The sequence below is a fragment of the Podarcis liolepis genome, assembly GCF_965112155.1.
Source record: "Podarcis liolepis genome assembly, chromosome: 7".
Classification (NCBI taxonomy): domain Eukaryota; kingdom Metazoa; phylum Chordata; class Lepidosauria; order Squamata; family Lacertidae; genus Podarcis; species Podarcis liolepis.
Window position 1 is genome coordinate 31,521,412 of NC_139561.1, and position 27,967 is coordinate 31,549,378.

Consider the following 27,967-nt stretch of genomic DNA (forward strand, 5'->3'; position numbering starts at 1 on the left):
TTTATCTCACTTTTTCTCCAAGGAGCTCAAGGAAATTCTCCCTCTCATTTCATCCTTGCAACACCCCTGTGAGGTAGATTAGTCTGAGAAGCCGTGACTGGCCCAACTACACCTAGTGAGCTTCGTGAGCTTCATGGCTGAGTAGGAATTTGAACCCTGGTCTTCCAGGTCTTAGTCCAACACTTTAACCACTGCTACACCAACCTGACTTCAACAGACTTCAACTGTTAGGCACCTAGGATGCACCCTGGACCCCATCCTACAACAAAGGGTCCATAGAATGAACTCCACTTGTATTTCTGTCATCTTTAAATCATGTTCGAAGTACATTTTTTGCCCTTGAATAATTCTGGGTGCTGTGATTTGTGAAGGTTTGTTGAGAAATGTCTCTTTATGACAGATAAATTACAGGGCCCTGAACTCTTTGATTGAAATAATGTGCCTCAAATATATACTTTGTATTCAAGGGTCAGGAGGTCAGGTCAAATTTCTTACAAAAAAACCCCCCACCCCAGTATTCTCTGGCACCTGAAAGATTAACAGTGAAAACAACCAAGGGCTTTGTGGCACATTGAAGGCTACCAGATTTATTGTAGCATAAGCTTTCTTGGGTTAAGAGTCCACTTTGCCAGATGCACGATGCATGCATCTGATCCTTAGTTGGCTGGTTTCTATGTGCATGTGTGATTTTCCCCACCCCAGTTTTAAAAGTTATGAGGCCGTTAACCCCATGTCTCTGAAGAACACATTTCTAAAACCTGTCATACATTGGCCAGAAGAGGTCAGTCAAGGACTTATCATCAGTGTCTAGATTTTGGCGTGAAGAATTGCCGGAAGGGTTGCCCTGTCATTTTGTTGTTGTTGTTGTTTTTATAATATTTATTGAATTTTTTTGAAATTACAAAGAAAAAACAAAGCAGAAAAAGAAAATAGAAAAAACAAAGAAAAAACAAACCACATTCAAAAAACAAAAATACACCGCAGACAAACAAAAATAAGTCCATCATTCTCAAATCCCCAAGTCTCATCACCTCCTTTCTTAGACCTCCTCCTCCTCCCTTTTTTTGTATCCTGGTTATTAATTATGCAGCAAATCCTTTCCATATTTCATAGTATTCTGTCATTACGTTACCTTAATCTATTTTCATCTTATCTTATAGAAAACCTTAAAAACTTAAAACTTAAATCTTATTTTTACCGACTTCCCACAACCATAATATTCTTGCCTAATTCTTTAAACATTTTTGCTAGAGCCAAATAATTTCGTTCCAACATTTTTCTAACATTCATCAATTTTATAAAACAATCCTGATAATAAAAAGAGAAATAAAAACAATCCAATCTTCATCCAGCGTCCCTTCCTCCTGGTCCTGGGTTTTGTCAGTCCTTTTTATCCCATCGATCTAGCGCATTAACCTGGCAACCTTATATCCGAAGCCCTTAAATCTCTTCCAGGTCCCTTCCACAGCTCTTCTTCATATTCTCCTTTCACTCGTGGGAACTCCAGCTTGATGATGTTTTTGACCCTTTTCAACAAATCAGCCCCTTTTCCATAGTCCAGACTCAACTCCATGTGGTATTTAGGAAGATGTTTCAGAATCCCTCCAAAATTGAGAGCCCCCACAGCTCCAAACATCTCACGGCCCATTGCCAGACTCGGAAAGTCCAAACATCCTTGCATAGGAGGGTCTATCCAACCCTCCATTTCCAAACCAATCCAAACTTTATCTTTCCAAATCTGGCTTTTTCCAAGTTCATTTGTCAAATCCAAAAGCTCTTGTTCCTGCAAGGCCGCAGCTCCCTCCATCTCTGGCGCCCAAGATTCAGCCACATCCTCTTCTCTCATCTGCTCTGTCAGGACACACTCCTGATCTAATTCCTGGGTGGGCTCCACATAGTTTCCCACTGCCTGTTCAAAAATTCTGGCCGCATTAGTCATCAAATCCATCTTCTCACTTAACTGTTCCAGTAGGGCACTTGTTTTACAGAGAGCACACAGCAGAGCCTCTGGATACATTGTCCCACAACGTCACAAGTCCTTTCCCATGATTGTAATCTGAGACAGCTGCAAGCTCCCTGGAATTAGTTACAGTTTCACAGTCTCCCTCTAGGGGGAGAACTTCTATTTGTTCTTGCAACAAAATATCTTTTTTGAGATATTTTGTCAATATATGTTCCTTTAAAGTGCGAAAGGAAGCAATGGAATCACTATGTTTCTCTTCCTTTAACTATCTGTCAAAAACGTTTGTCTCTGGTCAATGAGCTTCAAAACGTCAGTCCTGACACCCCGCTCCAGGATCAGGACGGTGGAAAGTTACTTTGCTTTAAACTCACTTCTGCAGATTTAAACAGTCCAAAAAATACCCCCCCTTCTTCTCCTGCTACCGAAGGGGGGTTCAACAGTTTTAAATGATGAAAGCCAATCCTTTAAAAGCGATTTTCTGAGCTCTAGTTTTCGTCGTCTTTGCTTTATTCTGTCTACAAAGAAACGGAAGGCTGACTTCCTGTTTAGACCTTCCCGTTTCAGTGCCAAATTAAAATAAATTTTTAAGTCCAATTCCTTTCTTCTCGCAAGTCCTTATTTAAAGTCCGATTGTTCAAAGTTTAAGTACTCACGGGTGCTTATTTTAGAAGCCAAATTGTCCCAGGAAAAAGGCAGCACTCTCCAGCAACGGCTGTGCGGCTTCGCTCCACGGAAATAGCAGTTGACTCACAGCACCGCGCCACTTCCCCCTCTTCACTTCGGAGCCCGTTTGTGGGTTCCTTTGCGGGTTGGGGGGGCACTAAGGGTGCCCGCCGAGTCCCATGGTCACAGGCTTCATCCGCCTGTGATTTTTTGCAGGGTCCCCGCTTCGCCGTAGCGGAAAAGACCCGTTTCATGCAGAGCTAGTCCCTCCAGTTCAGAGGGAGTCCGCCATTGCCGATGGCGCCACCCTGGAAGTCATTTTGATGCAGCAAGTAGAGTAGGAGCACTCTTGTGCCACTTTTTACAGTCATGGCTTCTTCCAGAGAATCCTGGGAAGTGCAGTTCATTAAGAGTCCAGGGAACTGCAGCTCAGTGACAGTGGTCAGTTTCCAGGATTCAAATGTATGACATGGATGTGATCCAACTTGGGGCACCTTAAAGGCTAATACATTTATTATGATATAAACTTTCAGAACTATAAGCCATTGTATCAAGGATGTTGTCACTGCACTTTTCCCTCTGGCTCCCTTTAATCTTTAAAGGTAAAATGTTATCTGCATAAAACATACTCAAGCATAACTTCAGAATTATTGAAGGAAAGTGGTTGCTGTTGTTGTTAATTGAATTTAAAGTTTTGTGTCCATGCACAAAGTTGGCATGAAGTATAACAACAGTAAAAACTCATGTTGATCCGAACCAACAGAATTTGAATGCAAAAAACTACATCCCTCAGGTTGAGTGCAGATAAATGACTTAAGGCTGAAAAAACAAAATAAAATTGCAGAAGAGATTCCATATAGAAATTCAAATGCATGCACTAGTTCATTGGATGTGTATTATTGTTTAAATACAGTACTTAAAAGATCACATCACCCCTTATATACCCAACTAATCACGGCACTTCACAGGAGAAAGCCTTCTGCAGATACCATTGCACCAGGAGGTCCACTCTGTAGAAGTAGGAATCATGTTCTAAGTGTGGTGGTACCTCCCCTTTGGAACTCCCTCCTGTTATGTAACAGACAGAAACCATCTCTGGTGTCATTTTGGTGCCTTTTGAAGACATTTCTTATTCAACAAGACTTTAAGTGGATATTTTTATCCCAACCTGTATCTGTATTGGTTATGATTTTTTAAAAACAGAATTATTTTGATTGTTTAATTTGTAGTTTTTTATTATTTATCACTTTGAGATATTATATAATAAGTGATTTATAAATGCAATACAAAAATAAATAAATACTGTACATTTAGTGTTTAACGTTAGAGTATGTAACAGGAAATCTGTATTCAAATTCATAATTGGCCACAAAACTGTCTGGATGAGCTTGTGTCAGTCAGCCCTTTTCAGCCTAAGCTACATCGCAAGGTTGTTCTGTGGAACATGTTGGCAGCCTTAAGAGAAAAGTTCTTATCAACATAGTCATCCTAACTCACTCATCAGAGTGCCATATTAGCTGGACAACCCATAAAAATTTCTGCCTGACCTTTAGAACTAGAGTTGTGCATTCGTCACTAGCATCACACACACATAAATCTTTACAATTGACAACACACTCACCCCACCTAGAGCTTTATAATAGTTAAGATAAACAAGCTGGGATTGATCAAACATACCAGATATATACAGAATCATGAGCTCATTATGTCTCAGTGATTTTCAAGTAGTTTGTGGGGATGGGGGGAGTTTAGGAACCACCGCTGCAGGTATAATCAATAATTTTTGTGCTCAGTAGCAACTAATTTAGGCAGTCCTGTGCATACTTATTGACTGATTTAATTTCTATCTGGCCTTTTGATTCTGATGGGCTACATTTAAACAGGGCGGTCCAACAAGTTGCCCAGGGCCCACGTCAAGGCCTTTTGTGTCAGCCCACCAGAGCATTTGAGGAGCCACTGGTTTTGGGAGGGAGGCATGAGGGCTCTGACAGGGTCCTTGGGTCCTCCAGTCTCCTTCCCAAATCCTAGTTAGCGCTTTCCCAGCATTAGGAAGAAGGTGGTAGGGCTCTAGAATTCTGCCAGAGCCTCGCATCTCCTTTCTAAAATCTGGCACCTTACTTATCTGGTTTTCGGAAAGCAGCATGAGGGGTAGGGATGGGGACATATTTTGACCTTGCTCCCTCCTCCTGTGCAACAAGGCAGTGTACAGGCCATGGGTTCTGTGTTGAAGTACTCTTGAAGCCCACTGGCTACCCCACCCCACCCCCTGTAGCTATGGCTCTGCCTTGAGGTTACTTTAAAATGAATAGAAAATTAAATTCACAGCTTTTTAGAATAGTAGGCTTGGGCTTTTCAGTAATAACACTACAAAAATAGCACTTGTCATCTTTGCCATGGTTGTTGTAAAAGCCTTCCTAAGTGCCTTTCTATTTTTATAGACTATCAATGTGTACTTCCCACTGACCGGAACACCACTGGGTGTTCAAGAATGCTGGGTCTGTTGCAATTCATCCTGAGACCTTTTTTTGTGAATGAACAGCATTTTGGAGCTGCTCCCCACGCTATGGAGAATGACTCAGTCATGAAAGAGGGAAGAGTAATGAGCCATAGTGACCACATTATCTCTTGTGTTACAGAAGATAAAGCGAAGCAATAGAAAGAAAATTCTTCTCCAGAAATAGAGACAAAATGATGACAAAAGAAGCAGCTCTAAAACACCAGGGAGAGGAAAGCTTCCAGCAGGGAAGAGTTTCCTGGCAACTAATTGTTTTCCTTTGATTCACACAGCTGCCACTTGCGATTGTCTGCCCATGCCAAAGAGGCAATGGAAAGCTTGCTCTGAATTCACTTAAGAATTAATGTTCTTCAAAGATCGTAGGTGACTAATAAAATGATTCATTCTACAAAACACTCGACCAAGTATCAACAAAAAGTGTACAGTATATGGAGAACTTTTTCCGCAAGAATTCACAACCAAGGAACTTGGCAACAGGTGATGCCAAAAGTATTTTCAACAAAATACTTCACCAAAGAATCCAGAGTAAGCTTAGCACAGTCAAGGAATAAGAGGATACATCCGTTTGTGGATCAGGAATTGGTTAAGTGGCAGGAAGCAGAGAGTAGGAATAAATTGACAAATTTGCTTATTGTGTGATTAAAAAGCCCCATAAAATACTTTGTTCTAAAAAGAAAAAAACCTCAATTGGCTGGATCTGTGGGCAGCTGCCCACTTTGGCAAACCACTGAACTGCAAGTGGCACCTTCTCAGGAAAAGGCACTCCAGCCCCCGACTAACTGTACCTGCCTAAACTGGTCTTACTGAACTTTGGCATCCTTGATTGCTATGGTTGGTAAGTTTTGGTGCATGTGCGGCTCTTGACTTGCTCTGGCCCTGACTACTGGCTTATTGTGCAGCTGCTAGTTGCCCTCTCCTAGTTCATCCCCTCTGGCTGATGCCTATGGCCCACCTTTGACAGCTAGGCCAGTCTCACCACTGTTAGTGTTATCTTCAAAGGCGTTGGGGATGGCATTGTGGACATCCCCTTCAGATGCAAGCAATTCTTGGCCAACCCTTATCAGCACAAACACTTCGGAAATTTTTTTCTTGCACACACAGACATGGGGGGGTTGCTTTTTCCTCCAGGTGACCCTTTTTATTTTGCATTCATTTGCTTGCACAAGACTTACACACAGATTATTAGTCTATCTCTGGCCTTTATTGAGCATCTGTTCTGATTTGTTTGCAGGACAAGGAGCCTTGCTCCTGATTTGCCCGTGGAGTGTTTATACCGCACCTCAACTCCTTGTTCCTCATTCATTCACCTACACGTTTCAGTGCCTTTCCTCCTCACTTTTCAAGCTGTAAAACATTTTTTTAAAAGTTGATTTTTTACGCCAGGGGGAGGGAGCACTGCCATTCACTGTAACTGTGCCCGCCTAAATATCCAGCACGTGCTTGATTCCCTCCTGCAAAATGCTGACAGTCTGGAGGCAACCTGGTTCTTCAGAATTCAGGAGGACACAAAGAGTGTCGCTTGGGGAGTTGCGGAATCGGGTTCCTGGCTGGTGTTTCCCCTAAGTTTTGCATGGCAAATCGGCTGCTTGAATCTGCGTCACTTTCGGTAAAAACTCTCCTTGGCGCATCAGCTGAGGAGCCTCCCTCTGCCTGCTGTTAGGGAGAGGAAAGCTGCCGCTCCCTGCACACCCCGAGGTGTCTCTGTTGACTCTCCGAAGGGCTGGCTCAGCTGTCCTGATAGCGCCGTTGCTAGGAGCGGACTCCGCCTGGCTCCACAAATACACAGGAGATCCGAGGAGGCGGTCCCTCCGTCCCTCCCTCCCTCACCCCACCCCGATCTCCCGTGGGCTTCCCCAGGTAGAGGAGGAGCGACGGAAGGCGAGGGGATCGAGAGTGCAGCCGGGATCCGGGCTCTCTCAGACAGACATTCATCGCCTGGACGGTGCGCAGCGCAGCGCCGGTGAGCCAGACTCCGCGAGCAAGGCGAGCGCAGCGACTCTCGTCTCTTATCGCAGGGCGAGGTGGGAATTACCCGGGACTCTGCTGCTCTGGCTATGACGGACGCGTTGTTGCCCTCGGGCTGCCGGGCGGCGGACCAGAGGGGAGACTGCTACTTTCGAAAGGTAAGTCGAGGCAAAAGCATCGCGGCGACAGGTGGGCTCTCCGTAGTCGAAGGCGCAGCGCGATTGAATCTGCCTGCCACCCCGATCTATACTTCGTGCCCTGAAGAACCCTTCGCTCCGCCAGGAATTTGGGCAGTGAGGCGGTTATGCTGTTGCCTGTGTGGTCAAAACTTTGATTTGGCTTTTTGAAGGGTGTTTTTCCCCTCTTAGTAAAAGCTAAGCATAACAGGTGTGGTGGGGAGTCTCGGGGGGATTTGAATACAGTAGTTATTTCATCGTGTTGGGTGAATGTATTTGCTTATCTGCCTAGAGCAAGTTGATAATAACAATAGTTATATTATGGAAACATAAATGACCGTGAGAGGGCAGTTAGCAGCTGCTGGAATTGTTGGAGACATTGCTGCCTTCTAGAAGGAGCGTGCATAGAGTTGCTACCGTTTTCCCTAGCAGGGCTACCTTGTCCATAATAGTGTCTCATAGCTGTCAACGTTTCCCTTTTTTTTAAAATGGAAATTTCCTTATTCCGAATAGGATTCCTCGTAAGAAAAGGGAAAAGTTGACAGCTATGAGTGTCTGGGCATAAAAAAATTCAACAGGGACAGATGTCCCCAGCAGGGAACTGTTATGCTGCGAACAGCTGTTAGCTCTTATCAAAGGAAATAGAGAGAAAAAGAGAGCACAGTCCTACATATGTTTACTCAAAAATAACTGCCACTGTGTTCAGTGAGGCTTTCTCACAAGTAAACATATATAGGATTGTAGCCACAAGTACATAGGCATAGCCAAGGGGAGACAGGGAAGGGCCCTGCCCCCTAAATAAATAAAATTCAATAGAAATACATAGCAAACTAACGTCCTTCCCCACCCCCAACAAAAGGTCTGTCTGACCTAACAAAAATCGTGGCTACGCCCATACACAAGTAACTGCCAACATTTACCAAATGAAAAAATAATTTGTATCCAATAAAATCCTGCCTTCTATTTTTGTTAGCGCTCGTCTTTATGTGGAAGTTATTCACATTGAACTCAATAGTACATACTCCCAGTTTTTGTTGGTTGGGAAGTTTTTAATGTTTGATGTTTTATTATGTATTTATATGTGCTGGAAGCTGCCCAGAGTGGCTGGGGAAACCCAGCCAGATGGGTGGGGTATTAATAATAATAATAATAATAATAATAATAATAATAATAAATAATTTTATTGCAATAAAATTAACAAACTCCCAGTTTTTAAGTGTACTTAGGATTGCAACTTTCAGCTTCAAAACGTATTTTTTTCTAGTGCCTAGAGAGCCCATAGTTTTACAAAACTGTGTGTGAGAGAGACAAATCTATTGCCCTCAAAATTTCAGAAGGTAGAAACTCATTATAGAGTAGGATTTATTCAATCCTATTATAAAACAAGGAAGCTGTTATTATACCATCCAAATAGGTACAACTTGATAGTTTGCTGCAATGTTAGGTACTAATTTGGTACATTCCAGCACTAGGTACATCTAAGTAAGAAAACAAGTAGTAAGCAACCTCTTTAATAGACTGGATGGCATGGTGTATTCCTCCCATTTTGGAGGCTGCTGCAATTATCAGAATCTGATACAGAAGTGACCTCTGACCTTTGCTACTCTTGTACTTTTAGATGGGAATCACAGCCTCTTAAAAAAAGTAGCATTGTCTCCACCACCCCTGGCAGAAAATAAACTTGGCAGGGATTTCCAGAAGCCAGCTCAGCTTAATTTTTTACTAAAGTGTGCATGTCTGCAGTTTGCAGACCAAACCAAGTGGGTGGTTTAGTGAACTAAAGTAAAGGTTTCTTTAGTGCAAACAGTTTGGGTTTTTTTAAAAAATAAGTATTGCAGCCTACATTTCTAGACTAGCCCTCATGCAGTGGGATCCACAAGCCGTTTCAGCAAGGGTGCTTGGGCTTAAAGCTGAGCCCAGGAGATGCAACTGTAGGTCAGTGGTAGAGCACTAACTTTGCATACAGAGGCACACAGGTTTGATCCCTGGTGTCTCCAGTTAAACTGGTCAGGTTTATTGTGTGTATGGGGGAAAGACCCTGTATGAAGAACTGCTGCAAGTCAGAGGAGATGTTACTGAGAAAGGTGGACAAATTATTTGACCCTGTAAAAGGTGGCTTCTTGTGTCCCAGTCTGGGAATGTTTGAAACTCCATGATGCAGCCTCCCCCTTGAGGCTAAGCAGGTCTGGGTCAGGTCTGGTCAATGCCAGGATGAGTTCCATGGAAGAAAGATGGGTTATAAATAAACAAAGTGGATCACAACTATAGCTTTGGTAAAACGGCTTGCAGATTTGATCACAGTGTGAACACCCCTTCCCCTCAAACATTCTTATGACTCTGATGGGTTGTGAAGCTGGTCTGAAACTTGAGTTAACTTTAGCTAAAAACAGCTAATAAAGGGAACTGCTGGCCCCAGGCTTGTAAAGGGAAAGCTATTCAAAAGGAAACGCGATAAGGCATTTTAGATTAGGGCATTTTTCAGCCGGCTAAGAGCCTGACAATACAGCACCTAGCCCCAGGTGAGTACTTAAAAGGTTTGTAAACCTCTCCCTGCATATCAGATTACCCAGGTTAAATTTAGGGCACTTCTGAAACTCTGGCAGCTCATTTTGTGAGCTCCCAACAGGTTTCATCAGGTGCCTCATCAGAAAGTTATGTAAGTGCTGCTATATGTGCGTGACTGAACCCTCTGCCCTTTTACAATGATTCTATGTAACTTACCATCAGACCTAATAATGTGTAGATAGGGAACAATTTCCATTTTAAATAGTGGTACAAACATCAGAATTCCTGCATAGAAAGCACTTCAGTCTAGGAAGATGTAGGTAAAGGTAAAGGTAAATGACCCCTGGATGGTTAAGTCCACTCAAAGGCGACTATGGGGTGCAACACTCATCTCACTTCAGGCTGAGGGAGCAGCTTTCCAGGTCATGTGGCCAGTATGACTAAACCACTTCTGGTACAACGGGACACCATGATGGAAACCAGAGCACACAGAAACGTAGTTTACATTCCTACCACTGCGGTACCTATTTATCTACTTGCACTAGTGTGCTTTCAAACTGCTAGGTTGGCAGAAGCTGGGACATTTCCCTGTAGGAAAATGTATCCAATCTCAGCCCTGGGCAGATGTTATTTTCTAGTAACTGAGGGAGGCAGAGTTCTGAGAGTTGTGGAACCTGGGGACAACATTCTAGCCACCATGTGCTGTATTGGAGCATTTAACTACAAAGACCCAAGTTCAAACCCCTGCTCAGCCACAGAGATTTGATGTGGGTTTTCTGGAAAAGTTCGAATTTTAACATTTTCAATTTTCATCTGATTTTTTTTCATGCCCTACAGCAGGGGTAGGAACAGGATCCCATCTGTGGGCCAGATCCTTATCTCTCGCACCTAGACAACTTTGAGGCCATCTGCCTGTCATTCACCTGACATGATAATCGTGGCTGACAACTGTCAAAGCTTAATGGCAGTTGTCATAACTGCCAGTCAGCTGAACCTCATTCAAAGCCTTGCTTTCGCCACTCAGCTGCATGCATAATCGTTAGCAAGGATCGTGTTAAAAAAAATCTAGGCTGATTTGTTTGCATATCTCATTAGAATCATGTATATGACAACTGAAGTGATGCAAATGGCAGAGGTGGTGTTCTTGCTGTGGATTGGGCAGAGCCTTTTCATATCCATCAGAAGCAATCCTGATGTCTGGAAAAAACATCCCCTCTTACAGTAAATCATGTGTAGTCATGTTATGTTGTACCAAATGGTCATAACAAAAATATTCAAGTTTCAGAATGGTAGCAATCAAATATAAAAATTATCAGTAAACACATTTGCATCAATAGAACATTAATAACTGTATCAGTCATAGCATAGGAGAAGTCTACAGTAAGTTGTGTATTGGGAAGGAAACTTTGGACAAAATTTAGCTATGGCTCATGCAGAGCTAGTCACTGAACTGATGGTGTCCTTATTAGGGGCATTGAAGGTGGTAAAAGTTAACAGAGGTGAGCTTTAAAGAGTTATCCAGAAAAAAAGAAAGATGTGCCCAATAAATGTTGAGATAATCTTAAAGGCAACAGTTGCATGTTCTCATATGGCTTAAAAGTAACCTAGTTTTGTTTTTCTTATGTAGATATGGTTGAGTATGAGATAGTTGCGAATTTCTCTTCAGGGGGGGAGTTTAAAATCTATCTCGCATGAACTTTCAAGCATTGGCAAATGTAGGCAAGAGGTGCCATTCACTGCAGCCCTGCGCCTGTTGGAGCAGATAGCTGAATGATTAATCACAGGGCATGACATGGCTGCATGGACAGTAGCTCCGCAGTGATGTACAATCATACTCACTAGCAAGAAGCTGGAGCTGGTGACTTCCTTATTACTAAGTACGCACCTATATATTTAGATGCAGGCAAGTGAGAAATTGACTCTGGAGAATGAGGGCTTTGAACATTTGTGACCAGTCTTCATCTTCACGTGGACAGTGCATGTGCCAATGGGTGGGAAATGTTGAGTGCATTCCCCACATTTAGAAGAAAAAGAAAACCTGCACAAAGGGAAACAAGCTTTGGCTCAAATTCTGTTTGACTTTCTTATTTGCATTGCTCAGTTGAAACAGCTGGCAAGTGATCTTATTAACACTTTTCTTAATGTGGATTCAATAATTAAGACACACTTTTTGATCACATTTAATTCCACCTTCATTTTTCCTGTGGCTTCTTTGCATTTGATTAAGTACTTGGGGAAGACTTTTAGAAATTTCACTTAAACCCCCTATAAAGGTATGTTAGAAAAATGCTTGTTCTCCTATAGTGTTCCTCTTTTGAGCTCTGGAGGAAGCAAAGACATGAGAAAAGGGAATTCTTTCCTGATTTTTTTAAAGCCACGATGTTCCTTTTTACTTATAGAGCAGAATACCAACCAGATACCTCTGGCAAAACAATCTCATGTAAGAAAGAGATGGAGAGAGAAAGGTGCATAGTTCTACAAGTTATAAAGCAAAGATTTCTAGTGAATTGTGTGTGACATATTCAGGGTGGGTGGCCTGCGACAAATCATTCACTGTTCTCTTTTTATTATCTGTGAAGCAGCAGTCCTAGTGACCTTTCTCACAGTGGAATTCAAGAAGAGCCATGTTGCATTGACACCCCCCCCCAAAGGCCTGTATACTCCAACATTTCTCTTTCCAACAGCAACCGGCCATATGTTTTTGGAAAGCCCATGAGCAGGATATAACTGCACCCACTTCCCCTGCTTTTGTAGGTGTTTTGATTAGTCCGTGACGTGCTAATTGATTTACTATCGGCAATTAGCTCTTTATGGCAGCTTCGGCAGGTCCGGCACACTTCCTCTGCGCGATCTGCTCCTTCTACTCCGTCACGCCCAGCAGAGTAAAACACAGCAGCAAACTGTCACTTAGTTTCCCACAAACACACAGAGCACAGTAATGTCCATTTACAGCTCTTTTATTTCATCATTTCTCCAGGACTTCTCGCAGCCATTATGAACTGCCTCTCTCTCTCTCTCAACGACCGGAGAGGAACAGACAGGAAAGCTCCTCCCAGCTTCTAAAACTGACGTCAGAATGCTGAGGCATCATGGGAACAACTTAACCTCTTAAGTTCCAACTCCCATACCCCCTCTGCCACACATTCTGACAATACCTGTGGAACATCCACGTAACTCTCAGGTTCACACTGTGCGAAACTTACCAACGCACCTGTGGCTTGGTATCTTTCCGGTGGAACACCCTTCGTTGTGCGACTGGATCGCCTGGGCACAAACTCAGATGTTACCTCTGACTCACTGCCACCAGGAACTGTGTCCTCAGCATCATGGGATTCCCCCTCTGACTTAAAGCGTTTTCGAATCCTCTCCATTACACTCACAGGAGAACTGGGCTCACTCTTGGCCTCCCTTTTAACAACTTGTGGAGATGCCCCACCCTGCTCCAGACCTTGGTCAGTGACCTGATCGTCATCAGCAGACTCAGCCTCTTCTTCCTCCCCCTCAGAACCTTCCTGTTCTGAATCAGAGAGACACTCTGAGAGAACATCACGCTTGACAGCAGCCTTTGACTTTTCATCCTGCTCATAGAACTCAGCGTGTTTGCTGATCAGCAGTTTACTCTGATCACCTGATGGGAACGCAAACCTCCATGCATGCGCTGCTGGCTCATACCCACAGAAGATCATTTTCCGGAACTTGGATCCATCTGGCCCCTGCAAAACTTTAGGCACTGGCACAGATGCACGCGATCCAAACCTGCACAAAAAATGAATCTGGGGTTTCCTGCCATGCAACAAGCCAAACGGTGTGTCACCTACCACTGAATTGTAGGTCCGATTCCAGGTGAAGCTCACATACCTGATTGCCTCCAGCCAAAACTTTGGTGGCAACCCAGAATCCTTCAGCAACACCTTTGCAGTCTGGACCAGAGCCTGACACCGGAGCTCTGCCTCCCCCCTCTGATTGGGTGAAGTCACTGTGTGACGTATCCCTTTCTTGCGAAAGAACTTCTGCAAAGCAGAACCTGTAAATTGAGCACCTCTGTCACTTGTGACAGCTTGCACTTTGGTGGCAAACCTTTGTTCCACCTCCTCAATCCACCCTTTGATCAGCTGTGCTGCATCATCCTTGGATTTGAGACCATGGGTCCAGGAATTCTGCGTAAAATTATCCTGCATCGAGAGCAGAAACCTTGACCCTCCCAGACTTGATTCTTTTACAGGACCCAACAGATCTATGTGAACTAGCTCAAAAGGTTTTTCGGTTACCCTATCCACCTGTGGGTAACTGCACCCTTTTACCTTTGCATGTCTGCATGCTTCACAATCCATCGCACATCCACATTCTACAATGTGGCAACCGTTAGCGACCTCGGGTAGCGTCTGTAGTTCTTCTACAGAGCCATGAGCTGTCCTAGCATGCCAAGCGTGTACACATGCATCATGATTGGGAATTGTAGCACGCAGTGCTTGTGCTTTCTCAACCTTCCCCTCACCCTCCAGAGACGTTTCAAGAATGAAAAGATCATTCTGCCCCTTTTTAACCTTGGCAAGCATCCTCCCTCCTTTGGAGATTGTGCACACATCACCCTGAAAACAAACCGTAAATCCCATTTTCAGTAGATAAGGCACAGATAAAAGACAGTGGTTCATCCCAGGAACGGTACAACACTCCAGCGTTTCCTGTAAAATACGAAAATGCAGATTTACAACGTTAGTCAAATTTCCTTTCTGTCCATGTGCAAACAGCACAGTTTTCCCGGCCGGAATTGCCTTGCAATTCCACCCCTCGACAGCAGGGGTCTCTGGAATCAAGTTGCGATTAGCTGCAGAGTCAATAACGAAACGAAACTCTGAGCCTTTCTCACAGCTGTTTTCAAACAACGCCAGACTAGCCGTGATCTCATAAGTCTCTTCCTGGCACCTGGCACGTCCACCAGCCTCAGTCCCACGCCTGGTTGTTTTCCCAGACTTGTTGCCATGGAAACCCGACTGATTCCCATGGGAGTTGTCCTTGAAAACATCCTGCCTTGCCTCTCTGCTCCGGTGGGGGCAATCTCGACGTACGTGGTCATCTGACTTGCAAATGTAGCAACGACGAACTTCAGTGGAAAAACACTGCCCAGGGCTCCTTTCAGCTGGCCTGGCCCTCCTTCTTCCGGAAAAGCACCCTTTGCCAGATCCGCCCCCTCTGAACTCCACTCCAGCAGGCACAGTGGAAAACTTTTCAAACTTGCCTTTGGAACTTTCCGCCCCCCCGACTTGCTCACTAGCACTCCTTGAGGCTAAATCATCAGGAACAGGGGCTCCAGCCATCTCTAGGCTCTCAGCTTCCATCTGCCCTTGGCCTCCTGCTGAGCCTTCACACAGACGTTTCAGCACACGCCAAGCCTCACACGCAGATTTAACGCTTTCCAGGTGTTGTTGCAGTTTTGCATGCACACCTGCCCGCAACATGCAGATCTCAGCTCTCTCAGCTTTCTCTCTCTGCATCTTCTCCTCCAGAGAAGCAGATTGCAGCTTTCCTGCATCTCTGTCCACCAGCCCTGCACTTTCAGCAGCAGCCGCTTCGCTTGTGGACGGCTCTTTCTTGCTTACGTCCCACAAGCCAGTTGCCCAAAACCAGGCTCTCACCCTTCTGACCCAGATTTCCCACGACTGGGTGGTGAGTTCTTCAAGCTGTTCAAACGGAGCTTGAAACACCTCCTGGCCATCTGCCATGTTTTCCCGTTCTCCCCAGGGGCCCCAAGCTGTACTCACAAAAACACCAGCTCTTCCGGCTCCTGCTGCGTGGAGAAACGATTTCCGCTGTTCTCAGCTCTTGGCTCCACAGCACAGGCAAACCTTTGCGTCTTTCAGCTAGCTGCTTGCCTCAAATACAGACCTCCGCTTTCGCCTACTCCACTGCCATCCGAACGCAACTTCAAAGCATTCCAGCAGCCTCTAGTGACAGGTTTACAAGCGGTAATTTAGGGCCCATAACCTGTAGGTGTTTTGATTAGTCCGTGACGTGCTAATTGATTTACTATCGGCAATTAGCTCTTTATGGCAGCTTCGGCAGGTCCGGCACACTTCCTCTGCGCGATCTGCTCCTTCTACTCCGTCACGCCCAGCAGAGTAAAACACAGCAGCAAACTGTCACTTAGTTTCCCACAAACACACAGAGCACAGTAATGTCCATTTACAGCTCTTTTATTTCATCATTTCTCCAGGACTTCTCGCAGCCATTATGAACTGCCTCTCTCTCTCTCTCAACGACCGGAGAGGAACAGACAGGAAAGCTCCTCCCAGCTTCTAAAACTGACGTCAGAATGCTGAGGCATCATGGGAACAACTTAACCTCTTAAGTTCCAACTCCCATAGCTTTGCCCCTTCCCAGCATCTGACAGACACTTGCAGAGGGAAAGTCTACACCCACAGAGTTCCTTGGAAGCTGGACCTTGTGCAATCAAGCAACCAGCTTCCATGAAACCTTATAGAGAGATTTGCATTCATAGGCTTTCCTCCTTCTGGTATCCATGACCAATGCGTGGACATCAGAGGTGAGCCAAAGGAAGCCATGTGACTCAGAGGTGAGGTCAGCAGTGTGATCATTGTCCCTAGTAACTATGTCAGGACCCCTTCATGTGTACAATGTGTGGAGCGGTCTAAAATATTGAAGAGATCCAGGGTAGAAATGCTACAGGGAACAGGTGCTTTAGTGTAGGTTGAGCTGCTGCAGGTGGTGCAGAAGCCCAAGCAGAAATGACCCAGCTTCATTTTAGGAATGTGTTTGTTTGCCCGCTTTCACCATTTGAAAATTTGAAAAGGAGAGAGAACTTTCTGTCCTTGCCCTTGTCAATGATTATACAGAAAGAGGAAGCTCTTAAATAGACCTCTGTCTTTTTTTGAACATCCACCCATGCCTTTAAAGATGTAAATACAGGAAGTCTGGGCAGAAGGCTAATGTCAGCTGTACCTGCCAATTTTTATTTACACAGTCTCATGGAGTTTTCACACTTTTTATCTAAGGCAGGAACAGGTAACTTGTGGCCCTCCAGATGTTAATGGATTACAGTTCCCAGCATCCCTAGCTATTGGCTAGGCTAGCTGCTGGGGCTGCTGGGAGTTGGGAGTCTAACAGTAGCTTGAAAGCCACAGGTTCCCCATCCCTAATCTAATAGGATTCACCATTGGTGCCCCCTCTCTTTGCTTAAGGGCTCTCTGCTTGTCTAATTTTATGTCAATAGCAACAGCCTGATAAAAGTGTGCATATGCAAACCATCTTACACATTCCAAGCTTTTCTCAGCCTTTCTGCCTGGGAACCTGCAGGTATTCCTGCATTGCCTCTGGTGATTGATTGAAAGGCTTTTAACAGGCCCCAGTCAAGCTACTTTGCTAAAAGCTTGTGTTGGCAAGTTTGCCTCAGGCCTCTATGCTATGATCCACCTTCTGGCTGTCACAAATATGTATCAGATTTATGTAACTGTTATGTGCTGAGTACACACAGAAGGTGGTTATATATTAACTGCTGATTTTTAAATAGCCATTCAGCCCAATTCTACTTGTACACAGAGGTTCCCTATTATGTTCAGTGACACCATTCTGTGATAGGAATACATTATTTTGCTGGCTCAGACTGAGATCCATCTAATTCAGCATTCTTGTTTCAAACAATGGCCAGCAAGATGCCCTCTTGGGCCCAGGATATTTTGTTGCCTGAGGTGAAAGACTAGATGGCCCACCACTACCCCACATACAGAAGCCCCACAGAATGAACCATAGAGTTGGAGGGTGCCCTGCAGGGTCGTTAGCCCAACTGTATGCTTGATGTAGGAGCTCTATAGCTGGACCAACCATAGAGATGGCTGTCCAATCTCTGAAGACACCCAGGAAGGGAGAGTCCACTGCCTTGCTATGTAGCCATTCCTATGGTTGAATGAACAGTCTCCTGCCTCCCATAAAATTGTTGGATCCTTCTGTTTTTTTAAAAGGCATCCAAGCTAGTGGCAATTGCCACATTTTGGGCTAGTGGAGTAGTATCACTCTGGTGATATTTCACATGAAGAATCAATTCCTTTCATCAGTTTCCTTGAGTGACTGAATTTTTCAACAGACATGGGAATGCAGAGGATACAAGCAAAGGGGTTAATGGAGCTCCTTGTCTGAGGAAACCTTTTTGTATTTGGGAGTATTTGCTGTGTCAGTGTTTGTTTGCTCTGGAGGTAGGACAGTAACACAGGGTGGAGCAGAATGCCTCGCTTTAAGCATTGAGGCACACCCAGATTCAACTCTGTTTCAACTTCTCTGTGCCATTAACATGCGTCTCAGCTTATCAGTTGTCAGCTTATAATGACATCATTTGAAATATCTCATCTACCGGCAGCACTGAATACATTCAGTACTGTACCTCTTCTGCTGAATAATCTGGCAATCAGAGCTTTGTTAATGATGTCACAACTGCAGCTTCCAGTTTTGAAATCCAGCGCTGTCCCTGTTTAATGGAGAGTCTGTGTGGAAGTGGATGGGTATATCTGGCTTCTGTTTTGTGTAAGTACAAGGTGTTACATCTTTTGCTTTTCCAGATTTGCTAGCAGCACTATCAATTATCACATTAGGCAGTTAAGAGTGGGATATTGCCTAAGCAGGGTCAGCTTATTGCTAACTTCTGAGAGCCCCGGCTATGAAGCAATCTGTACACTTGAGAAATAAATACGTGAATACTGGCGGTTTATGTCTCTCTCTCTCCAGGTGAAATCAGTTGCACAATAGCCAGACTCTTCCCTCCTGCCCCTGTTTGCAGAATAAGAATCTTAAGGGACAGCTTTTAAGTACCGTATTTTTCGCTCTATAACACGCCCCCGACCATAACACGCACATAGTTTTTAGAGGAGGAAAATCCGTAGGCATGCCACCCATAGGCATTCCCTCCATAACACGCACAGACATTTCCCCTTACTTTTTAGGAGGAAAAAAGTGAGTGTTATGGTGCAAAAAATACGGTATTTTGGGCTGCTAGAATTCCAGTATATATCCATTCTTACAATAAATGTGGGATTTACATCAGGGTTGAGGAATCTGTGGCTCTCCAGGTATTGTTGGAAGGTCAGTGCCTCTCAGTGCCAGGCAGCCTGGCAAATGGTCATATATGGTTGTTGTTGTTGTTGTTCCGCAACATCTAGAGGGCTACAGACACAGGGAGATCCTTACTCCGCCCAGATGCATCTAAGCCCAGTGCCACCTAGTGATTAAACTCTGATTACCCTTTCCTCTGAGGCATTGTGGGCAAGGTCACCAGGAAAGTTCTGGTGCCATCACCGTGATGGTGGCAAACTGCTTCCCCCACCCCCTTTTTCAGATAATGTTAAATAGTAGTTTGCTGCTATGACAGAAAACTGGCACAGGTGCTAAGAGAGACCTGGAGTGCCCACATCACTACTTTGCTTTGCAGCTAGCAGACAGTTGAGCTGGGTAGGCAGCAGTGGCATACAATGATTTGTCACTGAATGGAGGGATCGGGGAACACAAGCCGCTGTGCCTCCCAGCCTGCTGCCTGAGCCATGTAGCTTCACATTGTTCATGGTAGGGCTGGCCCTGCTCACCCTGATCCTTCTTTGGCTAGAGATGTTGGAGATTCACTTGGGAAAGTGTTTGCTCTGCCAGTGAGCTGCACTCCATTACCTATGTTGAAATACGTACAGCAGAGCTTGGATTCAATATTGCTTTTCTCCCTACAGGGCAAGGCCTGAGCATGTAAACTTGAGATTTTTATTGGGTTGAGATTTCCCCCCTGGAAGGAGCGCCTCAAGCAGGCCCACAGATTTTGCATTTCCCCTCTCCCTTGTACTTGGTTTCAGTGAGCAAAGCTCATCAGTAACAAGAGATTAATTCACGGTGACATGTTGTTCAGGCAGTTTGGCAAACATGAAGCTTCCTAGAGATGATTATGCAAGTTTTTGGGCCAATTTGCATACATACTCCAACCGTCCCTATTGGTCAGGGACAGCCCCTGTTTTCGCAAACATGTCCCTGGGAAAACTCTGCTCCTGTCCCCCCCCCCTTTAGGGGCACATCTTATTGAGATTTGGTTAGTGTGAGTCGTGACATTTGGCATGCTTCAGGTCTGTGGAAGTTAACATCTCTGGGTTGTATCCAATTGACTGAGTCTGGATCCACCTCTTTGAATTAAGGGTATGGATGTATCTGTGCGTCTAATGTGTGCATACACACACATGTGAACTTTAAGGTTCCTGTGCTGGTGAAGCTCAGTTTGAACTGGCAGGCAACTAAATGACCAAACATCTTACTGGTTTTGAGAACAGTGCAGGGCTTTCTGTTATACTTAAGAGTAAATAAATACAGACTTGAGATTTAGCAATGGAAGAGCTATAGTTTCATGTCATGAGAATGAGCCACGATGAGCCCCTGGCTCTTCTCTCCCACCTCCAGCCCAGCTGTGAAGAGGACTTTGAAAACTTCTGCTTCTGCTTTAGGTTTAAATTAACCACAACTTGTTTTGTTGCCCATAGATGCATGCTATGTTTTTGCATGACATCCAAATGTAGTAAATGCGTAATTTGGAATTAGGCAGTAATCACTTGCAATTATGATGGAGGTGTTACTGGCTTGCTCCTCTTTTCATATTTGCAGTGTTGGTGGGTGTGCTTTTCAGACTTCATCAACATCACAGAATGAATTAGTCCCATCAATGAATGAAGAACATCAGGTGATGCTTTTAGTCTCAGCACCTATGATATATGTTTCTACCAAGAGCCCCAGCATTTGCTGAAATTGGACTTCATGTAGAGGTTTAGAACACTGTGTTTCCTGGAGAAAAAACTGTTGCAGGATGTGTTGGTGATTAGGCAATTATTCTGTCATTGGGTTAAACAAAGACATGATTTAGACTTAAGTCTTTGAATGCTGAACAAGTTATGGAGACAAGTTGCCTAAGCAACCCACCGGGTGTCTTGTGAGAGAGTTATCCTAGGTACTAATCCAAGAAATTGCAATTTAAGCAACAATCCTGTGCAATGCTGGTAGCCAGGTTATCCTAGCTCAAAGAAATGTCATTTTTTTCTGAAACACTATAGCTAATAGTATATCATGGGCATTACTAATTTCAGCAAACTCCAGCTCTGTGGAAAGGAAGCAGACTCACCATGAGACAGGGTTGCCCATCCACTCTAGACAATATTATTTTTTGTAAATATTTATAAACTGCACTTTCATAAAAAAATACAAGCATACAAAATGATAATATCATGTGTCACTCTGAGGCTTTATGGAAAATTAAACTGTTTGTCTGATGCTGCCAGTTTAGACCCACAGTTGTAAGCCCATATGTGGTGCCCTGCTGGAGGACTTTTGCTATGGGTCCTCTCAAACTGTTCCAAATAAGGCCCCTAAAACTTGAAACAAGCATAAGATACCATCCTTTTCTTGGTCTCGAGGCCTTGTTCCCATGACTGGGTTTGCTCTTAACAAACCCTTTTAACTTTGTTCTGCAGTCATAATAATATTTGAACTTCTTATCCACCTGTAAGAGGATTTTGACCACAAAAATGAAAACACTTCTGTTTTATCAATATAGCAGAAGTGGAATGCCTTCTGGTTTTCTTTGTGAGATTGCACCAGGACTGCAACCAAGACTTTTCTTTTTAATCTAATCAATATTTTGTAATTGAACGTTGAAGGAAAACACACCCCGTACTGTAAGTCCTTATGAAGCTCTTATATACACAGCCATGTTTTCAACCATCTGGAAAGCCAGTACTGGAAAGAGATTTCAAGTTTTTATTTGCTAGCATTTTGTTTTATTTAAATGGATTGTTGCTCGTTGTTCTGAAAACTTTTGGAATGAAGGGTCGGATATAAATCTTAATAATATTAATACTAATGACCTACTATTGCTTCAACCTGCCTACCAACTGCCTTCCTCTTCCAATGTATTCTATTGCCAAGACAGGCACGGTTGGCAGGGACTGGGGGCAGAGCCTTCTTTAGCATAACCCAAGAAAGAAATATCAGCAGACTTGTAGGCACCCCAAGGTTTGCAGAGATATGAAATACCGTATTTTTCGCCCCATAAGACGCACCGGCCCATAAGACGCACCTAGTTTTTTGGGGGGGAAATAAAGGGGAAAAAAATTATTTCCCCCCCAGGTGCGCTGTGCTAATCCCGAAGCTTGGGGCGTGCGGAGCTCAGCACGCCCCAAGCTTCTGGGTGCTGGCAAGGTCTCCGCTAGCGTGGGAGAGCCGGGCGCCTCTCCCAGGGCTAGCGGATCGCTGCGCTACACCAGAAGCTTGGGGCGTGCTGAGCTCAGCGCGCCCCAAGCTTCTGGGTGCCGGCAAGCTCTCCGCTAGCCCTGGGAGAGCTGGGTCTCCCACAGCTAGCGGATAGCTTCCTGAAGCCTGGAGAGCGAGAGGGGTCGGTGCGTACCGACCCCCCTCGCTCTCCAGGCTTCAGCGAAAGCCTGCATTTGCCCCATAAGACGCACCCACATTTCCCCTTCATTTTTGGAGGGGGAAAAGTGCATCTTATAGGGCAAAAAATACGGTAAATCTGTGGAAAAAACAACTTCTAAGGGGCGGAAATAGAAACCCCAAACAGCCCAGTGAGGGCTGACTGTTGGAAGGTTTGGAAAAAGAAAGCCAGGAGGGCGGAATGATAGAATGGAGCGTCCTGATCACAAGCACCACACGCTGCAGCATTTTGTTGCAGGCTCCACTTCTTACTGTGTGAGGCATGCTTGGAGTCACAGAAGTATTTGTAGAATATTTATAAAGGACAGAAGCTACTGGCAAAGGCTGTAGAGAGATCTTGGCTTGGGTCAAAGATGCAACTCCCCTTTGCTTCCTCTTTAGCAAGAGGATTGGGAAACACTGTGTTGGATGACATATATGGTTTTTTTTAATTAAAAAAATGTGGAGATCAGCGTTATCTGCTTAGGGAGGTGTCCATTCATTCTTTAGTTCTTTGCTCACCCACTTTTGATAAATGATGTGTGCTTCTGTAATCCAGGGATGCAACCCTCTTGCGGAGACTGGACGGAGCAAACTGCAGAACCAAAGAGCAGTCCTCAACCAACAGATACTGAAGGCGGTGAGGATGAGAGCTGGCGCTGAAAACCTCCTCCGGTATGTTCCCATGACTTCCCTCCTCCCTCTGCCCACAGCCCCAGAATGCAGCCTTTGTTCTATCCAACAGGAGCAGCCTCTGATTCCCAGCCAGCTGCCCAGTGACTCCCAACGTCTCACTGAAGAAATTGTAGCTAGGAATAATCCTGCATGTAGACTCCATGTAGTATTTTTAGACTTTCATCTATAGGAAATCTGTCTGCTCTAAAAGCTCTCCCTTGCTTTTCTTTACACGTGTTTTATTTTGTTTAAAAGAAATCACATTTATTTATGTACAGCCTGTCCATTTAAAACAACTCACTCCGTGTTTACTCCAAACTGCATAACAGAAATAATGAAAAAGCAATCTTAAACAGATACAACGTCAGCATTTCTAACAAACACAATAATAGATAATTTCATAACTATCTATTGATGCCATAATAATTCATTGAATAAAAATATTTTTCAGCAGTAGGGAGCAGCTAGGATAGCTCAATACACAATATGATTTCAATCATTCATTTCATAAATAATAATGGCTTGGGTTCTAAGATAAGGTAACTTAAGAAAGTTTGCAGAAGGAAAGTTTCTCATCCGTTCCTTCTCCGTGCAACCTGACTGGAGGTTTGGGGACCCTCATTTGCTGGGCAAAGTGGGATCAGGCACAGGGACCACCCCAAACAAAGTGGCACAGAAGTGGGGTGGGGAGACATTCCTTCCCCAAACTTTCTTAAGTTAACTTGGGATCCAAGCAGACATCTGAAAGCTGTGCATGTTGCTATTTGCTGTTGGTGTTTGTTAGCCTTGTTTGTTGCTTGTTACACAGCAATTTCCAAAGAACTTGCGGCACATTTTAATAACATAAGCTTACATGAAATACATTATAATGTTGACACATTCATACAAAAACCTATGCAATTAATTTAAAATATGCAAAACAGTCCTTGCCCCCAGACAACCTTGGAAAGCTTTGACTACGCATGAGCAGCAAAAGCAGCATTGTCATAGTCCATCAAAAGCCTGGACAAAATGTAGCTATTAAAATGACCCCCTTTTATTAAAAGGGATCTAGTTCAGAGTTTTGAAGCTGAAACCATAGCAAAAATATGAGCTAGTCCTGCTTGGAGAAGGTGAGGAGTTTGCAGATTTTAGCTGGGCATATTAAGCCTAGATTTGGCTGTGTACATGCTATGCCTTTCAAGCACATTCAAAGCACATTCACCCCCAAAGAATTCTGGTCATTGTAGCTTACCCCTCAAGAATTAAATTTGCAGCAACCCTTAACAAACTGCAATGCCTTGAATTATTTGAGTGGTGAAATGTGCTTTAAAGTATGATGTGTGTGCAACCTTTGTTGCTAGCAACTCCTCTGATCCATGCTGTGTCCCTGCACAAAGCCCACCTGGCACCATTTTGAAAGAAGTAAACCTTTCACTGGTACGCGGGTGGTGCGGTGGGTTAAACCACAGAGCCTAGGACTTGCCGATCAGAAGGTTGGCGGTTCGAATCCCCACGACGGGGTGAGCTCCCGTTGCTCAGTCCCTGCCATAGGCGCCGACTCCATGGGGCTTGAGGGGGCCCGAGCCCCCTCAAAAATTCGTTTGGGGGGGCTCTGCCCCCCCAATAATCTCCGGTGCCCCTCCAGCAGAGCGCCATCGCCGCCCCTCCCCCAGCCCAAAATGCACAGGGTCGGGCTGCATGCCTCCTGCCCTCCCTCCCGAGCAAAAGCTCCACCCAATTTCCGCTCCGGAGCTGATTAATAGGCGCAGCACGCTCTCCCCTATTCGCTCACGAGGAGGCGGCGCCACTTTATTTGCATATTCATGAGCTTATTTATTATTCATGAGCTTTCCGGGCCCCCCCCCAATATTTTTTATAAGTCCGCGTCCCTGGTCCCTGCTCCTGCCAACCTAGCAGTTTGAAAGCACGTCAAAGTGCAAGTAGATAAATAGGTACCGCTCTGGCAGGAAGGTAAACAGCGTTTCCGTGCGCTGCTCTGGTTCTGGCCACATGACCCAGAAGCTGTACACCGGCTCCCTCGGCCAATAAAGCGAGATGAGCACCGCAACCCCAGAGTCTGCTATGACTGGACCTAATGGTCAGGGGTCCCTTTACCTTTAAACCTTTCACTAAGGCCCTACCTTTAGAGAATGAAGCAGCTTCCCCAAGTGGGAGGGCAGGGACAGCAGAGAGCTGCTCTTCCCTGGGGGCCCTTGACCATTTCATTCTGATGGAGGGCTAAGCTCTTTGTGCTGTGTGGCTTGCCCTGTACTCTCTAAACTCTAGCCTGCTGCCCTCACATTCAGTGAAGGATACAGTCTTGTCACCAGGGTTCTGGTAGAGTTGTGTGGGCGGCTACTATCTTGCCCTTTTTACCTCGGGTAGCAAAATGTCTTGGGCAAACCCTAAGCGACAGCTTAAAAAAAAGAGTGAGGGATAAATTGTAAGTTCTCTCTGCCACCCACCAACATTTGGCGACCTGTCAACTGTATTTGCGGGCCTTGGCTACAGTGCTGTGGGTCAATGGAAACCGTTGCCATTCAAAACTGCAGTGGAATTGTTAGGCAGGCCTAGTGCTTTGTTTGTCTTCTTTGGCTTAACAGTCATAACAATAGTATCTGTGCCACGAATATTGTCTTGAAAGCCATTCCACATTCTTTTCGTTTGGCAGGGGGCCATATCAGTTCTGAAACCAGAGGTTTTTTCATGTCTGTTCTTAAGGGGGAAATCTCAGAAATGTCGAGAATGCCGGTGAGGCCCATTATACAATAAAGAGGCTGTGCTCAAAAGCGCTCTCAAAGGTGCAGCGCATAGTTAAACTATGTAACTAGCTCCCACGGGAGGCAATGATGGTCACCAGCCTAGATGGCTTTAAAAGAGGATTGGACACATTCATTGAGCGAGGTTAAGGCTATCAACAATGGCTAGGGACTTCCTCCACAATAGGATGCAGCAATGCTTTTGAATACCAGCTGCAGGAAGCCACAGGAGGGGAAAGTGCTCTTGTGTCCGGGTCCTGCTTCCCTTTGGGGCATCTGGTTGTCCTCTCTGAGAACAGGATGCTGGACTCTATGGGCCACTGGCCTGATCCAGCTGGCTCTTCTGACGTTCGTGTGTGCCTTTTTCTTCCTGGCAGGGCGACAACCAGCAACAAGGTGCGCGAGCAGGTGCTACTGGAACTCAGCTTCGTCAACTCAGACCTGCAGATCCTTAAGGAGGAGTTGGAAGGACTCAACATCTCTGTTGAGGTTTACCAGAACACAGAGTGAGTGGGGGAGGAGCTATTGTAGTATTGTTCCCCAGACAAGTATGCTACCTGTGAATGAAAAACACACACACAAAAACAAATATTTGTCTGACGGGGGGGGGGGGAATGCAGAGAACAAAGGTGCACAGGAGAGAGGCGAAAATATTCAGTTTGGTCTGGCTGTTGACTGAGGAGATTACAGCGGGTATTTACCTTCCTCCTTGGGAAAGGTATTAAAAGCAATTAATTCTGATCCCTAATCCTCAGAAATGCCTTCGAAGAGGTGGCTTGAATGGGGAGTGGCAGAGAAGGCCAGAACTAACTTCTCCTCTCGGTATTAAACTGCACAAAGCCAGCAGGCAAAATGGGGCGCTGATTTGCAGTGAAACATTTAATGCCAGGCTTAGCTGTTCTTACCCTTTTCATAGTTATTTGTTCCTCTCATTTAATAATTTCTTTCTCTCCCAAATAAATAAATAAATAAAATAAATAATCCTCTCAGGGGTATACATTTTAATTCTCTTAAACTTCAAGCCCATTGTCGGCACTGTCACAAACATATATCCCAGCCTGCTTTTTAAAGACAGTATACTGTAGCTCTGTTGTGCACCCCCCCCTGCTTTTGTTGCTGCTGTTGCTTTGCTTGATTGATCTTAACAGCCCACACTTTAGCATAGATTTAAGGGACATTTTGCAAAAGGTTGTGTGTGCTGCCAGTCAAAATTGAGAAGTTTATTATTTCTCCCACCATGAGCCTGGCATTTCAAAGGGCCACAATGAGAGATTGAATTCCACCCTGCATTCATCTTAGAGCTGGCAGGGACACAGGTGCCCATGGAAATTTGTGCACAAACATGGCAAACTTAATAAAGATGGATCAGAGGGGAATGCCTCAAATCAACAAGCAAAGGGTTCGTTTTAATGTCGTAGTTAATGCCAGGGATTTGGTTTTGATTTCATGTGGTCCCCCCCCTTTCTTTTTTCTCTGAGAGTGGTATGCCTCTGAATAACAATGACTGGTTTTGTAACCCGTTCTTCATCAGGTTGTTTATTTGTACATCAGTGATGAGGAGAAAGAAGGCTGGGAGGAAGGGAGCCTTAAACTACTTTGGCGGACTTTGCATTTTTTTATGTGAAAATGCTGAGGGGTTGTATTTAAAAGAAGGCCTACCCTCTTTCACGGAGCCCTTCCCTATGCTAGAGTTGAACAACACGAATTGCATTGCATTGCATTGCATTGCATTGCATTGCATTGCATTGCATTGCATTGTATTGTATTGTATTGTATTGTATTGTATTATTTGCAGCATTTATACTCCATACTTTAACCAAAAAGGCTGTTTGAGTGGCTTACAAAAAACAGTGTTAAGATGGTTCCTGTCCTCAGGTTCACAATCCAGAAAGCCATGGCACACATAAGAGCATGAGAGCCTGCTGGATCAGGCCAATGGCCCATCTAGTTCAGCATTCGGTTCCCATGGTGGCCAAACAGTTGCCTGTGGAAAACCAGCAAGCAGGACCTCATCACAAGAGCCATCTCCCCTCCTGTGGTTTCCAGCAACCAGCGTTCAGAAGCCTTGCTGCCTCCAACTGTGGAGGCAGAGCAATAGCCATCATGGATAGTAGCCACAAAGAGCCCTCTCCTCCATGAGGAAAGGGAGGCAGAAGAAGCAATCTCCAGTCAGTGGCTTTATCTCTTGATAAAGAGCAGCCCCCGCCTCCCTGAAGCCCTCTTCCCAGATCAGATTCAGAAGGTAACAATGTCCAGACTGGGAGGATATGGCAGCTCCTGTCTCACAGTCCTTCTCTCAGGCAGAGCTGGCTTGATGGCA

General features: G+C 44.8%; 1 protein-coding gene across 1 annotated transcript in view; it reads left to right on the top strand.

Annotated features, from left to right (window-relative positions):
• The window catches only part of RHPN2 (rhophilin Rho GTPase binding protein 2), a 52,488-nt gene that overhangs the window by 758 nt on the left and 23,763 nt on the right, over nucleotides 1-27,967 (top strand). The window contains exons 2-4 of the mRNA XM_083512442.1: nucleotides 5,263-7,264; nucleotides 22,791-22,906; nucleotides 26,025-26,153. Of these exons, the coding sequence (XP_083368568.1) occupies nucleotides 7,196-7,264; nucleotides 22,791-22,906; nucleotides 26,025-26,153 (314 nt within the window). The 5' untranslated portion in view covers nucleotides 5,263-7,195. The remainder of the gene's footprint in view (nucleotides 1-5,262; nucleotides 7,265-22,790; nucleotides 22,907-26,024; nucleotides 26,154-27,967) is intronic.